At 34.7% G+C, this 15,760-nt stretch overlaps 1 protein-coding gene across 1 annotated transcript in view; it reads right to left on the bottom strand.

Moving 5' to 3' along the window:
- Positions 1-215: 215 nt before the first annotated feature.
- LOC136836984 (amyloid beta A4 precursor protein-binding family B member 1-interacting protein-like) overlaps positions 216-15,760 on the bottom strand; it is a 38,056-nt gene continuing 22,511 nt past the window's right edge. The window contains exons 2-3 of the mRNA XM_067101518.1: positions 9,425-9,541; positions 216-354 (exon numbers count right to left, since the gene is read on the bottom strand). Of these exons, the coding sequence (XP_066957619.1) occupies positions 216-354; positions 9,425-9,541 (256 nt within the window). The remainder of the gene's footprint in view (positions 355-9,424; positions 9,542-15,760) is intronic.

Genomic DNA, 15,760 nt, shown 5'->3' on the forward strand with positions numbered 1-15,760 from the left:
TATATATATATATATAATATAATATATATATATATATATTTAGATATATATGTATATATTATATATACACATATATGTATATATACAAAGATATAATGTATGCGCGCGCGTGCGCACAGACGCGCATACAAGTACAAAGGCCATCGCTACTAGGCGAGAAAGCAAGAAGGAGGAAGGTTATGTAAGTTCCCTACAATGGGGACAATAGACTCCCCTTACACTGTTGTACGCAAGGCCTTAATGGTGGCCTTATTCGTTGTAGTAATGGCAGTAACAGCTGCTGCGGAAGTAGTGATAGTAGTGGAAGTAGCAGCAGTAGTACTACTAGTAGTAGTAGTAGGAAGCGTGATGCATCTGTCAACATTGTGTGTGATGCAGGAAGATGAAGGGGCCAGAGAGAGAGAGAGAGAGAGAGAGAGAGAGAGAGAGAGAGAGAGAGAGAGAGATTTGTTTGTTTATATATATATATATATATATATATATATATATATATATATATATATATATATATATATATATATATAATGGCACCTAAAATACATCAGATTTTAGTATAACCGATTTTTTTAGCTTATCTCTTCATTAAAGTTTATTTACAATAACGATTATCATCAAAATACAAACAGGTGTTGAAGAAATCACACTGACTATGGTTGTATTGAATAGTAAGCAATCCATTAGGTGATTTTGAAAAAAAGAACATAAAATTTATAAGAAAATAAAATGTTTTCAAACTCACTTGTGTTTATTTGTTTTCACATTCAATTCTATTTGTTTTTAAATTAAATTTTGTTTATTTGTTTTCAAATTCAATTGTTTATTTGTTTTTAAATTCAACTTCATTTGTTTTCAATTGCAATTTTGTTTATTTGTTTTTAAATTCAACTGTTTATTTGTGTCCAGATTCAGTTCTGTTTTTTTTGTAAATTCAATTCTGTTTGCTTTCAAATTCAGTTGTGTTTGTGTTTTCAAATTCAATTTCTTTATTTGTTTTCAGATTTGTTTTCAGTTCAACTCGGTTTAGTTTCAAAATTCAGTTCTGTATATTTGTTTTCAAATATGTTTATTTATTTTCATATCTAATTCTGTTTATCTATTTTCAAATTCAATTGTTTGTTTCTTTTCAAACTGAATTCTGTTTGTTTTGAAAATGAATTCTGTTTACTTGTTTTCAAATTCGACTCTTGTATATTTGTTTAAAACTGAATTCTTTTTGTTTCCTAATTCAATTTTGTATATTTGTTTTCAAATTCAATTCTGTTTATTTGTTTTTAAATTCAATTCGGTTTATTTTTCTTTCAAATTAATTTGTTTGTCTTTTTTCAAATTAAGTTCTGTATATTTGTTTTCAAATTCAATTATGTGTATTTGTTTTCAAATTCAATTCTGTTTATTGGTTTCCAAAATCAATTTTGTTTATTTTTAATTCTGTTTGTTGGTTTTATAATTCAGTTCTGATAAATTTTTTCCAAATGTTTGTTTTCAAATTGAATCCTGTTCATTTGTTTTCAAAATCAAATCTGTTTATTTTGTTTTCAAATTGAATCCTGTTTGTTTATTTTCAAATTTAATCCTGTTTATTTATTTTCAAATTAAATATCGTTAGTTTGCTTTCCAAATCAAATCTGTTTATTTGTTTTCAAATTTCTCTTTATTTATTTTCAAACTCATTTCTGTTTATTTCAAATTTCACCTCTCTTTATTTGTTTTTTTTTCCGTTTTCCTTCCGAGAAGCTCTGCGGCATCTAGCGAGTGACGTAGGCCGCGCGCGGGGGGACGGGGGGCGGGGGTGGGCCCGCGCGTTGTCGGCCGAGTTTTTCGGGGAGAGACAATAATAATAAACCGGCCATTAGCGTTATCAGAGGCGCGCGTGTCCTTTTGTCTTTTCAAATGTGGCCGAAAATGGGGAGTGGTGACGCTCTGCCGACACCCGCATTATGCTGACAGAACCGGCGTCTTCTTCGTCTTCTTTTTATCCTGCTTTCTTGTCTTCTTCTTCTTCTTCTTCTTTTTCTACTTCTGCTCTTTTTTCGGTGGAGGAGGAGGAGGAGGACAAGGAAGAGAAGGGACACCGATGATGGGGGAGGCTTCACAGAAGAGAGAGAGAGAGAGAGAGAGAGAGAGAGAGAGAGAGAGAGAGAGAGAGAGAGAGAGAAATGATGGAGCGTGCTGATTACATAATCATATATATATTTATGTATGTACGTATGTGTGTGTATATATATATATATATATATATATATATATATATATATATATATATATATATATATATATATATATATATAGAGAGAGAGAGAGAGAGAGAGAGAGAGAGAGAGAGAGAGAGAGAGAGAGAGTAATAAAACGTTTGATAAAAAAAAAAAAAAGTGACGCCATAGAAACGGCGTCGACGAAAGAAGTTAGGAAAATAGGATTCGACATAAAAATGAAAAAAAAATGACAAAGGAAAAGACAATAGAAAAAAGGACTAAAGAATCTAAGAGCAGATTAAAGAAACTCCGATAATGGAAATATATAAAAAAAAAAAAAAAACGAGACGGTCCAGGACTAAAAACTGGGGAAAAAGTAAAAAAAAAAAAAAAAAAAAAAAAAAGGATAATGACGGTAGGAATAAAAACCGAATGGGGAGGAAAAGTGACGAGACAGAGACACACGGGATACATACAGTATCTTGCGTCATCTCTCGGTCACGTCAGTTCCGGAGGCGGTGGGCTAACTAGGTCTGTTGTTGTTGGTGCTCATTTATTTGCTTTATTTACATTTTTTTTTTATTTTGGTTGAGGGAAAAATCATCCTGTATCAGATTTAAGGCTGATGTAGTCGACAGTGACACGGAATGTTTGTGTGAAGCTGCGACAAAGTTTATACACACAGACAGGTCAGTTTTGATTAACATTTGCCAGGAACCCTATACCGTGTTATTTTGTTTAACCCCTGTTAAATAAAACTACACACACACACACACACACACACACACACACACACACACACACACACACACACACATATATATATATATATATATATATATATATATATATATATATATATATATATATATATATATATATATATATATATATATATATATATATATACACATACACACACAACAGTAACTACCATTGAACATATGTTCTGTAACTTACAAAAACTGCAATAATTTTGCTAGCATACGCCACAAAAAAAAAAAAAAAAATTACTCTTGCCAAAAATTCTGCATCAGCTGACGAACATACAAGAGAGAGAGAGAGAGAGAGAGAGAGAGAGAGAGAGAGAGAGAGAGAGAGAGAGAGAGAGCCCTGATACACTAATTTGTCAGCTGCCAACCCCAAGCTTCAAGGGCCTGACTGCCGTTGTTCTTGGCTGGCTGGCTGACTGGACGTGGCCGACTGAGATTAATATCCTTAAATATATTGCGTGCACGACCTTCGCTAAAAAGGGCTGCTGCTGCTGGTACTCCTCCTCCTACGAGAAGCAGGCAGAAGAAGAAGAAGAAGAAGGCGACCTCATCACGCTGAGTGTGCGGATTAAGAATCCTCTCTGCTTTGGTTTATGGGCCGTTGAATAAGGACGTGAGCAGAGTGGGTTCCGCCTCAGGACTAACATTCTAAAATTGAGAGGCATAAATAAGGAGTTTTGGATAATGCTTAATGGAGATGTTGGCAACTGGGGCGAATTTTTAATTCTGGAGGACGAAGTTTACGACTTAATACATTATTTTTAAACCATGTTCCTTCTCTTCGAGAAAGGCTGCCGCTGAAGGTAACGTACTGACATTCCTTTTTCATGGCTGCGATCCACCGCAGTCGAATAGTCACCAGAGACATAGCTCACTGCTTAGGGAAAGGTTTACTTTTTAAATTTAACAGGCAATTCAATTACCTTGCAGGTTATTATTATAGAAGTTCTTGTCCAGAAGTAGGAGAACCGTACGTAACGAGGTATCGGATTACTGGCTTCTATCGACTTTGTTTGAAGATTCCTCTCGCAAAAACACTATATGAAAATTAAAAGTGAAGTGTCAATGTGTTTATGTATATGTTATTTCCCAACATACCAAACTGTTGCGTTATTTCTCTGCGGGAAGCTTTCCAAAGGATATTTTCGCTCGTGAAGAAATGAGATAAAGAGAAAAATACGACATTTTGCGATACGAAGTTGAAAATAAAAGGGTAGAGAATTGGCAAAAAAAAAAAAAAAAAAAAAATCATTTAAAAATATAAAACAATATTGAGAGTGAAAACAATGAATTTGGAAAAGAGAATAATGGGAAATAATTGAGAATAAGAATAACTATAAAATCAGGAATAAATACAGTGAAAACCTTCGGAATTTGACCACTGCATGAAAAAAAAATACACAAATGAACAGGTACGGTAATTAAATTAAAATAAACATGAAAATCACGCATTTAAATATATATATACTTTATATATATATATATATATATATATATATATATATATATATATATATATATATATATATATATATATATATATATATATATATATATATATATACATATATATATATATATATATATATATATATATATATATATATATATATATATGTATGTATGTATGTATTCATGGCTTCTTCAGTTCCCACAGTTCATCCGTGTTACAATTCGTAAACACGATCACAGATGTGATTTACATACATATATTTACTGATTATCACACGAGGCCATTATTCCCTGATTGCTTTTGCCTGGTTTGAACATAATGTAATGTAATGAATTACATATCGTTTGCAATTGCCCTGATTATCTTGAACGTTTCTTGTCACGGATGCCAGTGTCTGGATGAATCTCTCTCTCTCTCTCTCTCTCTCTCTCTCTCTCTCTTCTCTCTCTCTCTCTCATAATGAAATACAAATATATTGGAATTGCATTAAACAGTATGAATGTCCTTCGGAAAACAAATTTCTCTCTCTCTCTCTCTCTCTCTCTCTCTCTCTCTCTCTCTCTCTCTCTCTCTCTCTCTCTCTCTCTCTCAAGGAACTGGCCGTCATTTGCAATTACCCACATCACCTCAGATGAATACATGCACCTGAACGCAGCCTCTCTCTCTCTCTCTCTCTCTCTCTCTCTCTCTCTCTCTCTCTCTCTCTCTCTCTCTCTCTCTCTCTCATGAGATTCTCTCTCATTTTCCTGCATTGTCAATAAGAAACTGGAAGTGAAACACAAGGCGCTGATAAGATTTTCTCTCAGTTTTCCAAACACAGAACAGCTTTATTTAAATAATAAAAAAAAAAAACATGAATAAAACTTACCCTCTCTGTGACCTCATATGAACTGTCTCAGTCTTGACCTAAGTGTGAATTCTGAATTCGAAAGATTTATCCATTTCTATATTATTATTTTAATATAATAATAATAATAATAATAATAAATAATATTAATAATTAATAATAATTATTATTATTATTATTATTATTATTATTATTATTATTATTCAAAACAGAATCAAAAGAGCTTTATTACCAAAGCTGACAAAAACAAATTAATGCAGAGAGAGTGATAAAAGAATTGAGAAATAAACATAAGATATTAAATTTATATTCAAAACACATTGCTTTTATATACTATCTAATGCTTGACACAGAGAGAGAGAGAGAGAGAGAGAGAGAGAGAGTTCAGAGAGAGACAGACTGAGATGCTAGAAAATAATAAATAGACCCACACCCGTACCCATGACAAAAACAGGAACAAAGACAAGGAAAATACCCACACTGGTACCCATGGCAAAAACAGGAACAAAGACAACAAGGAAAATACCCACACCCGTACCCATGACAAAAACAGGAACAAATTCAACAAGGAAAATACCCACATCCGTGCCCATGACAAAACCAAGAAACAAAGAGGACAACGAGGAAAATATCATTTCATTGTGATAATCCGTCCATACGCCACGCCGCCGCAGCGGCAGCGACGGACAAAGGCAATAAAAGTCATCAGACTTTTTCGGAAGTATTTGTATTTGAATAAATTCTACGGCATTTACGCCGACAATACCCCCGTCCCCGCCCCCTAAAAACAACGCAAATAACGCGCGTAATGAAATTCTTTCGGCAAAACGTCCCGAACGGATGTGTGTATGTGAGCGATTCGTGTTTTAACGAGTCGTTTATACAAGCGGGGTTTGGTCGTTGTGTCTAACAGCCTAAGGGGAGGTCAGTGTCAATACGCACAGACACGTAAAGACATGTCCTATTATACTTTCTGTTACTTCCTTCAGATGAACACTAATATTCTTCAGAGGCCTGAATTTCACGTCAGTGGCCCCTGTGGTGGGCTTGTTCCAATATGAATAGGGTTCGCCTTCTTAATAATAATAATAATAATAATAATAATAATAATAATAATAGTAATAATAATAACATAGTACGTGTAAGTTAGGTTTACTATTGTGGAGTTGTAGAGTTACTGTTCATATTTACACTTTTTAGTCTTCTCTGGACTTGATCTAGTCCAATTAGTATTATCATTTAATTGTTATAATTTTTTAATAGCAAAAACACGAACTCCACTAACATTTCCATCATATAACAACAATCTCTCTCTCTCTCTCTCTCTCTCTCTCTCTCTCTCTCTCTCTCTCTCTCTCTCTCTCTCTCTCTCTCAGGCATCAGAAGTTATAAACACAGTATGTTTTAAGCAAAATGACTCCAAATCATGACAGACTCCACCTTACATTTTTATTTTAAATATCTTCACATCCTTAGGTTACGAAGAGTTTTAGCCCTGATAAAAAAAAAAAAATTGTTGGATTAATTAACTAAACCACAGCATCATTTCTACAACAATCTGTAGTTCTTATCAACATTTTAAAACAAATAAAGCATCACAAATAACCCAGGCATCCAAGCTGCGTAATGAATTAAATTCAATTTTGCCCAACATTTGCATAATACATTACGCATCCCCCCATCGAGGAAATCTAAGTACACAGACCGACCGTGATTCCAATTTTGTTCGCGATGGAGCTTTGGAGCTTTGGAGCTTTGGAGCCGCTGTTATGCAACACTGCGAGTTTCCTTGAAAAGCGACTTTAAAATAAACGTGAGATTGTGAGACTGTCTGGGCTACAGCAGAGCTGAATTGCTAAAGCGTTGGTTCCAACAGGATCCCCCTATACTTGTCCCATACAAGTAACGCAACGAGGAGTTTTGAAAGTTTGCTGCATCTTGAAGTTATTTAGTTTGTGTTGATCTGGGTTGTGTAGAAAGGGATTAATCTGTCGCATTTTATATGATAAAATTATGTAAAGCATTATATATATATATATATATATATATATATATATATATATATATATATATATATATAATCACATTACCACAGGTGAAAAATAAGAGACAGGGTCCTGACCGGTTTCGACTTTATTTCAAGCCACTGACAAAGGACTCATACACAGTATAAGAAGTCACAAAATATATATATATATCTGACTTCTTATACTCTGTATGAGTCCTTCGTCAATGGCTTGGAAAAGAAGTCGAAACTGGTCAGGACCCACACTCCATCTCTTATTTTTCACCTGTGGCAATGTGTGATAAATGAATCACGTACAAAAGTGATAATAATCGTGTATGTGTGTGTGTGTATATATATATATATATATATATATATATATATATATATATATATATATATATATATATATATATTATTAACAAGGCCTCATTGAAACTGGAAGGAGCCGAGGGCAGAGAAAGGCCAAGGTCACGAGGTCACGAGGGCGGGGCTACACAGAATGAGGGTAATCACAGAAACAAGGTCTTTAGTCCACTCCTCCACACATATAAATAAAACTGGAGTACGTGGCTGGTCATTTTATATACGTGTGTAATAAGTTAATATATACTTATTCAACCTTCTTATGCTCAAAGGTCCTTGTTAAGAGATTCACAATTTCGTGAAATACAATCTGTGTAACAATAGTCCACAATTATATAGTAAATATATTACTATGTAAAATAAACCAAAGACTTTCGAACACTTGAACAGTGTTCGTCATCAGTGCTGAAGTTAAAGTGTAAAAATTTTCAACTTTCGCACTGATGAGGAACACCGTTCAAGCGTTCGAAAGTCTTTGGCTTATTTTACATAGTAATATATTTACTATATAATTGTGGATTTTTATTACACATTTCCCTTGTTTCCGTTACGTTTTGTTTGGCGTACAACCAGCGTGTATCTCGCTGGAAGGTTGCTGAATAATAATAACAATAATAATAATAATGATAATAATAATAATAATAATAATAATAATAATAATAATAATAATAATAATAATAACAACGATCCAGGAGTTTAAGTGTAATACAGCACTAATCAAATCGTTTCCTTTTCTCGGAAGACAACCAATATTGAAATCAATCAATAAAGAATAATAATAAAATTCATACATATTTCGTCTCCTGACTCAACATATATCCCCTACGTAAAAAAAAAATAAAAATAAAAAAAAATAAAAAAGCTTTAATTTGAAAATGAGACGTTCCCCCAAAACCCCAGCCCCGAAAATGAGATGTATTTTAAATGACACACCGAAGGCAGTGAGGTTGGCAAACCAACCCCCTAAAAAAAAAAAAAACACGTTACATTTTAAATGACCCACCAAAGGCGGGGAGGTTAGCAATACCAAATAGCACAGCTGCATTTTACTAACGAAGGTTTTTCACGTGGGGTGAAAATGCATTTGATTTTTCTTATTTATTATTGATTTATTCGTTTCTCGATTTGTTAATTTATTTTATTCTTTTTTTTTAATAAATGATCTCTCTCTAATGAACATCATAATGTTCTTTTTGGGAGCTTGAATTTCGAGTCAGTGGCCCCTGTGGTGGGCTTGTTCCACACTAATACGGTTCATTTTTTTTAATAATAATAATAATAATAATAATAATAATTTATGATCTGGTGATGGCCCTCGGGTCTCACTGCGATCCAACGTTGACACACAAGACCGTGTGTGTTTATTTGCATGACACATACATACATACATACATACATACATACGCCGTATGTAATTAGATGACGATCATTCCATCCGGCCGCCGGATGATGAAATACATTAGTCAGCTCTCATGAATATGTGAGCAGGCAAGTGGTGGTACGACATTCCTCTTTTTTTATTTATTATTTTTTGTATTTATTTATTTTTTAAATTATTTATTTCCGGTATTAATGGTAATAGCACACACACACACACACACACACACACACACACACATATCCCAGGCTGTGAAAATCTGCATAACGCCGAACTAATATAATGTGTGCACCAAATTTTTCAAGGGGGGGGAGAGGATGGGATCCCCTTTTTTTCGGCAAGGGGGAAGCGGGGGGGAGGGAGGATTGAGTGAGAGGGACAGGATTGAAATTCTATACAACTGGAAATACGGAATGGGGTCTGGGTTGGTGGTTGGAGGAGGAGGAGGAGGAGGAGGAGGAGGAGGAGGAGGAGGAGGAGGAGGAGGAGGAGGAGGAGGAGGAGAGTCCCCCCCAAAACCCACCCACCTATATGCAAATGAGATATTGCAAATGATACAGGTGGTGCATGAGTTTCACGGATTTGATTGATGGGTGCCGCTTGAACGTGGAACGAGAGAATGAAAGAGAGTTTGTGTGTGTGTTTTTCCATTTTTTTTTTATTCTCCTGGGAATGAGTTTTTATCAGTGGGTTGTTGGTCTCGTTCATCAAAGAGCGATTACGAGTTTTATAAATAAATGAAGGTAAATATTTTCTCAAAAGAGTGGCTGTTAGTTTGAATAACGAACAGTTAAGTATTTAATTATTTACCATGATATTAACTAATGGATTATCAAGTTTGGGTTACAAATTCACTATAGGAATGAATACAAATCATTAAAGAACATTCAACCGATAAAACTAATTAATTTAACATTAGTAATGTTAAGAAATAGCACTTGAAAGCTTAACTTGTTGTATAGCAATGGCTTTCGTCAAAACCAAGGCTCACTGGACAACCGAGAGAGAGAGAGAGAGAGAGAGAGAGAGAGAGAGAGAGAGAGAGAGAGAGAGTCGTATAACAATGACTTTCGACATAGTCAAGGGATGTAATGGAATGGAATATCGAGTTTAGGCCAAAGACCAACCACTGGGAACTACGAGGTCATTCAGCGACAAAGTCAAGGCTCACTGGACAGCCACGAGAGAGAGAGAGAGAATGATTTTCGACAGTCATGACCAACAGACAACCTAGAGAGAGAGAGAGAGAGAGAGAGAGAGAGAGAGAGAGAGAGAGAGAGAGAGAGAGAGAGAGAGAGAGAGAGAATATGCAAACAGTGGAATAACAGTGTGTTGGCCTGCCAGCACTGACCGGGAGAATTCAATACCGCTGCGCATAAGCCGACCATCTGAATATTTAGCGTTGTTCTTCCTGGTCTATTCTCTATTTATTAAACGTTCACTTGTAAAACGCTGTGTAAAGGAAGAAATGACAAAGGATACTTGACTGAAAGTTTTATATATATATATATATATATATATATATATATATATATATATATATATATATATATATATATATATATATATATATATATATATATATATATATATATATATATATATATATATATATATATATACATATACACAGTATATATATAATATATATATATATATATATATATATATATATATATATATATATATATATTATATATATATATACACACACTAAAAGTACAGTGTAATATATATATATATATATATATATATATATATATATATATATATATATATATATATACACACACAGAATTTACAGCAAAACTACTACATCAGATTACGTGAACAGATCAACATAACAGCAGATATCACGCACTAGCAATACCGAGTATGATCAGCAGTTTTCGTAGCATCCAGAGAGAGAGAGAGAGAGAGAGAGAGAGAGAGAGAGAGAGAGAGAGAGAGAGAGAGAGAGAGAGAGAAAGGACCATTCTATTCACTGTACATCCTACCTGGCTAAAAGCAACATTTTTGCATCAGAATTCCCTGGCCATTTGAAGCCAGTGTGTTGCTGAATCGGTTATTTTTTACGCTGATAACTGAAGCCTAATTATTTTTTTTTTTTTTGGACAGAATCCGTATTTTTTCGCTGATAACTGAAGCATGATTATTTTTCAGGTATGGAAAGCGCAGCTGCCTGCTGGTCCTACCCCCGCCGCCCCCTTTTTTTTTGTGCTGGAGCGGGATAAAAAACATTACAGATATAATTGGAGCCAATAATGATGTTGGGAGCGATGCGATGGCATATACACTGAGAGAGAGAGAGAGAGTTTCCAGAGAAGTAGTTTAATAATAGTAATAATAAAAATAATAATAATAATATATAAAATATTATTATAATTATTATTATTTTGCAAAAATAATAAATAATAACAGAGAGAGAGAGAGAGAGAGAGAGAGAGATGAATAGTTTCCAAATAATAATAATAATAATAATTTTCAATTAATAATAATAATAATAATAATAATAATTTTACAAAAATAATTCATCAAGTGAGAGAGAGAGAGAATAGAGAAAGAGAGGCCAAAGAGCCAAGTTGGATAATGAAGTTTTCAATTAGTAGTAGTAGTGGTAGTAGTAGTAATAGTAATAATAATTATTATTGTCATTAATATTGAAATAAGAAATTAATAATACTGGGACCTATGTGGTTATAATAATAATAATAATAATCTTAATAATAAATTCTTTATTATTACTATTGTTATTATTTCAGAAAACAACAAACAATAACAGTAATTTATACTTCACCGTACAACAAACAGCTCACGCTTCCTTACCACACCAAAAAAAACAACGGCATACCTGTAAAGAAAAAAAAAATAAACGTTAAACAACAATAACATAAATCTTCCAACACTTATGCATAAACATACCCAATCTACAGAGTTAACGAGGCAACAACGCCGTGCAAAAACCTGCAATCACGCGGGAGGCGACCCGGAATATTTCACGACATTTAAAAGAACCGAGACGTCACTGCTATACGGTATACGTAACGCGTCGACTAATCGAATTATTGTAGCGTAATATATTTGCTCTCCCTCTCGTTGACAGAATGGGATTTTTTTTTAACGAGAATATGCTAGTGTGTGTGTGTATGTTTGTGCGTGTGTGTAACGTCAATGTATGTGTATGTATGTATGTGTGTATATATATTTTATATATATATGTATATATATTTCTGGCTCACATCAGGATCGAACACATGTCTTTCCATTGAGAGACACCAGACCGCTGCCAACCGAGCCACACAAGTCACTGAAAGACCTGGGTTCAATCCTGAAGTGAGTCAGAAATTTATTTCTGTTCCACATGTGATTGTGTGTTGATTATTTCTATATATGTATATGTATATATATACATATATATATTTGTGTGTTTAATTTAAGTCTGAGCAGTGAACTATCTCCTTGGCGGGTAGTTAACCGTGGTGGGTCGCAGCCAATCTGGAAAAAGGAGTAAATAAAATGCAAATCAACTCATCCTTGTGGAACCAGGTATTACAAATGTCAACTTCCCTGAGACTCGATCTGCTTGTAAACATCTGTGCATCAGAAATTGCATTTCACTGAAATATTTTATGTATTTTTATTTATCATAGAATAGATATATAGACCTCAATTTGAGCTTCATGAACTTACCAACTTAACGGACTGTCCTGTACGCCTCAAATGGGTCGGCACCAATGAATTTTGAAACCATTAATTTAAAGAATTAAAAAAATATATATCAATGAAGAACAGCAGCCTGCAAAACTCTACGGACGCTGCACTCCATCTTCCAAAACTCCCTTCTTATTTATAGAAAACGGCACTAAAATTTCCCACGGGTAACTTCGAAAGACCTTCGCAAGTCCCTTCATTCATTTAAATACATTTACAACGTGGAACAGGGCAACGTGAAACCTGAAGCCACTCTGCAATTGAATTTCATACGAGTGAATGTTGCAATGAATTTTTCACCTACGGCATACGGGATGCGCCTTCCGGTCCCGGAAGACATTTTTCTCGGGAATTCTGCTTCGCTTGAAATTCAAATGACTTTCTTGTTTGTGTAGAGAGAGAGAGAGAGAGAGAGAGAGAGAGAGAGAGAGAGAGAGAGAGAGAGAGAGAGAGAGAGAGAGAGAGAGAGGGTGTTATAGCATAACAGAAGACAATCCCGCCTGAGAGACAGTTGTAACTGAAAACATTGCCGCCTGAGAGAGAGAGAGAGAGAGAGAGAGAGAGAGAGAGAGAGAGAGAGAGAGAGAGAGAGAGAGAGAGGGTGTTATAGCATAACAGAAGACAATCCCGCCTGAGAGACAGTTGTAGCTGAAAACATTCCAGCCTGAGAGAGAGAGAGAGAGAGAGAGAGAGAGAGAGAGAGAGAGAGAGAGAGAGAGAGAGAGAGAGAGAGCATAACTGAAAACATTCCTAAGAGAGAGAGAGAAAGAGAGAGAGAGCTATAGAATAACTGAAAACATTCGAGAGAGAGAGAGAGAGAGAGAGAGAGATCCAAGTATATGACTACTAATACATCATGAACCACACTTTCAGTAATTTCAATGTTAATTTCCATTGTGCCTCTGTTAACCCATGGGATAAATTATGTACCTAGTACTTATGCGACTGAGGTGGATCGCAGCTAAGGTGGAAAAGGGTATGGTTCTAATGCCCTCAAACCAAAATACTTGCTGACATCCGAACGGGAAGTAACATTTTAATAATAATAATAATAATAATAATAATAATAATAATAATAATAATAATAATAATAATAATAATAATAATGAAACTGGAATTGGCCTCATCATCAAATTCATTATGGGGAATAGAAAAAAATGTTTAACCTTTTGTTTTGATGACTATTCCGCATCTCGAAAGTCTAATAATAATAATAATAATAATAATAATAATAATAATAATAATAATAATAATAATAATAATAATAATGCTTCTACAGTCACACTACACGGACAGAGACGCTGGAACCACATATACATTCCTGAGGAGTCAAGAGAACCCTTTAAATGGAGAAGGGGGGGGGGGAGCATACCAGCTTTACAAGCCACAATGGGGTGCCGAGCAAGCTGGAACAACCAACCTACCCCACCCCAACCCCAAGTAACCCCTACACCTGGAAAAACCTCCCTCCTAAGAGCCGCATTATGTCCAAGTCAGTGCTGTTGTGTACCCGTTGATGGAGTGTGCTGGAAAAATAAATAATTGTATCTCGGTACCACAATGGATCTCCTGTTTTCTTACCAGTGAGAGAGAGAGAGAGAGAGAGAGAGAGAGAGAGAGAGAGAGAGAGAGAGAGAGAGAGAGAGAGAGAGACAATAGCTGGAGCATTTAGTCTTAACCTAAAAGCTACTGCACTTACAAAAGACTTCCCCTCCCCACTTTTACCAAGTCTAGATTCTACAACAAACACAGACTTGGAAAAATGATGGAACTCTCGCGAAAATTATAGCCTTCATATATCTGAGATGGTTTGACAATGGAAGGAAAGTTATTAGGAAACAAAATTTATGAGTGTTACGTATGCAAAAAATAATCTGGTATGCAAAACACGTACAGTACAGGAGGACAAAAATCCACAAGGACTCATTGCCCTCTATAAATCTGAGATAAAATTCGACAATGGAAGGAAAGTTGTCAGGAAACAAAACTTATAGGGGTACATTAAACAGGAAATTCTTATCCCGAGAATAAGTCCAGTAAGGAAGACAAAAATCCGGAACTCATTGCCCTGTATAAATTTGAGATGTAATTCCACAACTGAAGGAAAGTTATAGAGGAATGAAACTTACAAGGGTACATGAACAAAAAATTCATATCTGACAAACAGGCACAGTACAAGAAGACATAGTATATCCAGGAGAAGAACTCTATAAAAGATAAAATTCGACAGAGAAATAAAACAACAAAAATTCCTATCTGGCAAACAGGTCCAGTACAAGAAGACATAGTATATCCAGAAGAACTCAAAGATATCAAGAAACAACCTTACAGGTGTACGTACAGGAAATAATCTTGTATGGAAAACAAGTACAGTACAGTAAGGCAAAACCCAGAAGGACTTATCACACTATAAATCTGAGATACAGTTCGACACTGGAAGAAAAGTTCTTAAGAAGACCTACCGGGGTATATGCATAAAAAGATTCTTATCTGCAAGACAAGTACAGTTCACGAAGACAAAAATCCCAGAAGAACTCTTTGCCTTCTATAAATTTGAGATAAAATTTGACAATGGAAGAGAAGTTATTAAGAAACAAAACTAACAGGGGTACTTACACGAAAGAGCCTTGTATGGAAAACACGCACAGTACATGAAGACAAATCCAGAAAGACTTATTTCCCTCTACGTAAATAAGAAATAATATTCGTCAACAGAACTAATATTTAATCCCACCCTGAGTACACTTGCAGGGGTAAACAAAATATGCTAGCCTAAAAAAAAAAAAAAAAAAAAAAACAGAAAACTCCTCAGGAACTTTTGTCTTCCATCAATCAAAAACATTCGACAGTGGAAGGAATATTTAATCTTAACCTTAAAAAAAAAAAAACAACAAACACACGAAACAGAATTTTGGTCAGGAAAACAAATACATCCCTGGGAAAAAAACCTGGAAAACTCTGGGAGAACTCAGATCCCTTTCCATAAATCAAGAAATACGTCCGAAGACGCCTTGCGTGGAGGGGGAGGAGGGCGG

This window comes from Macrobrachium rosenbergii, chromosome 57 (assembly GCF_040412425.1).
Source record: "Macrobrachium rosenbergii isolate ZJJX-2024 chromosome 57, ASM4041242v1, whole genome shotgun sequence".
Taxonomy (NCBI): Eukaryota; Metazoa; Arthropoda; class Malacostraca; order Decapoda; family Palaemonidae; genus Macrobrachium; species Macrobrachium rosenbergii.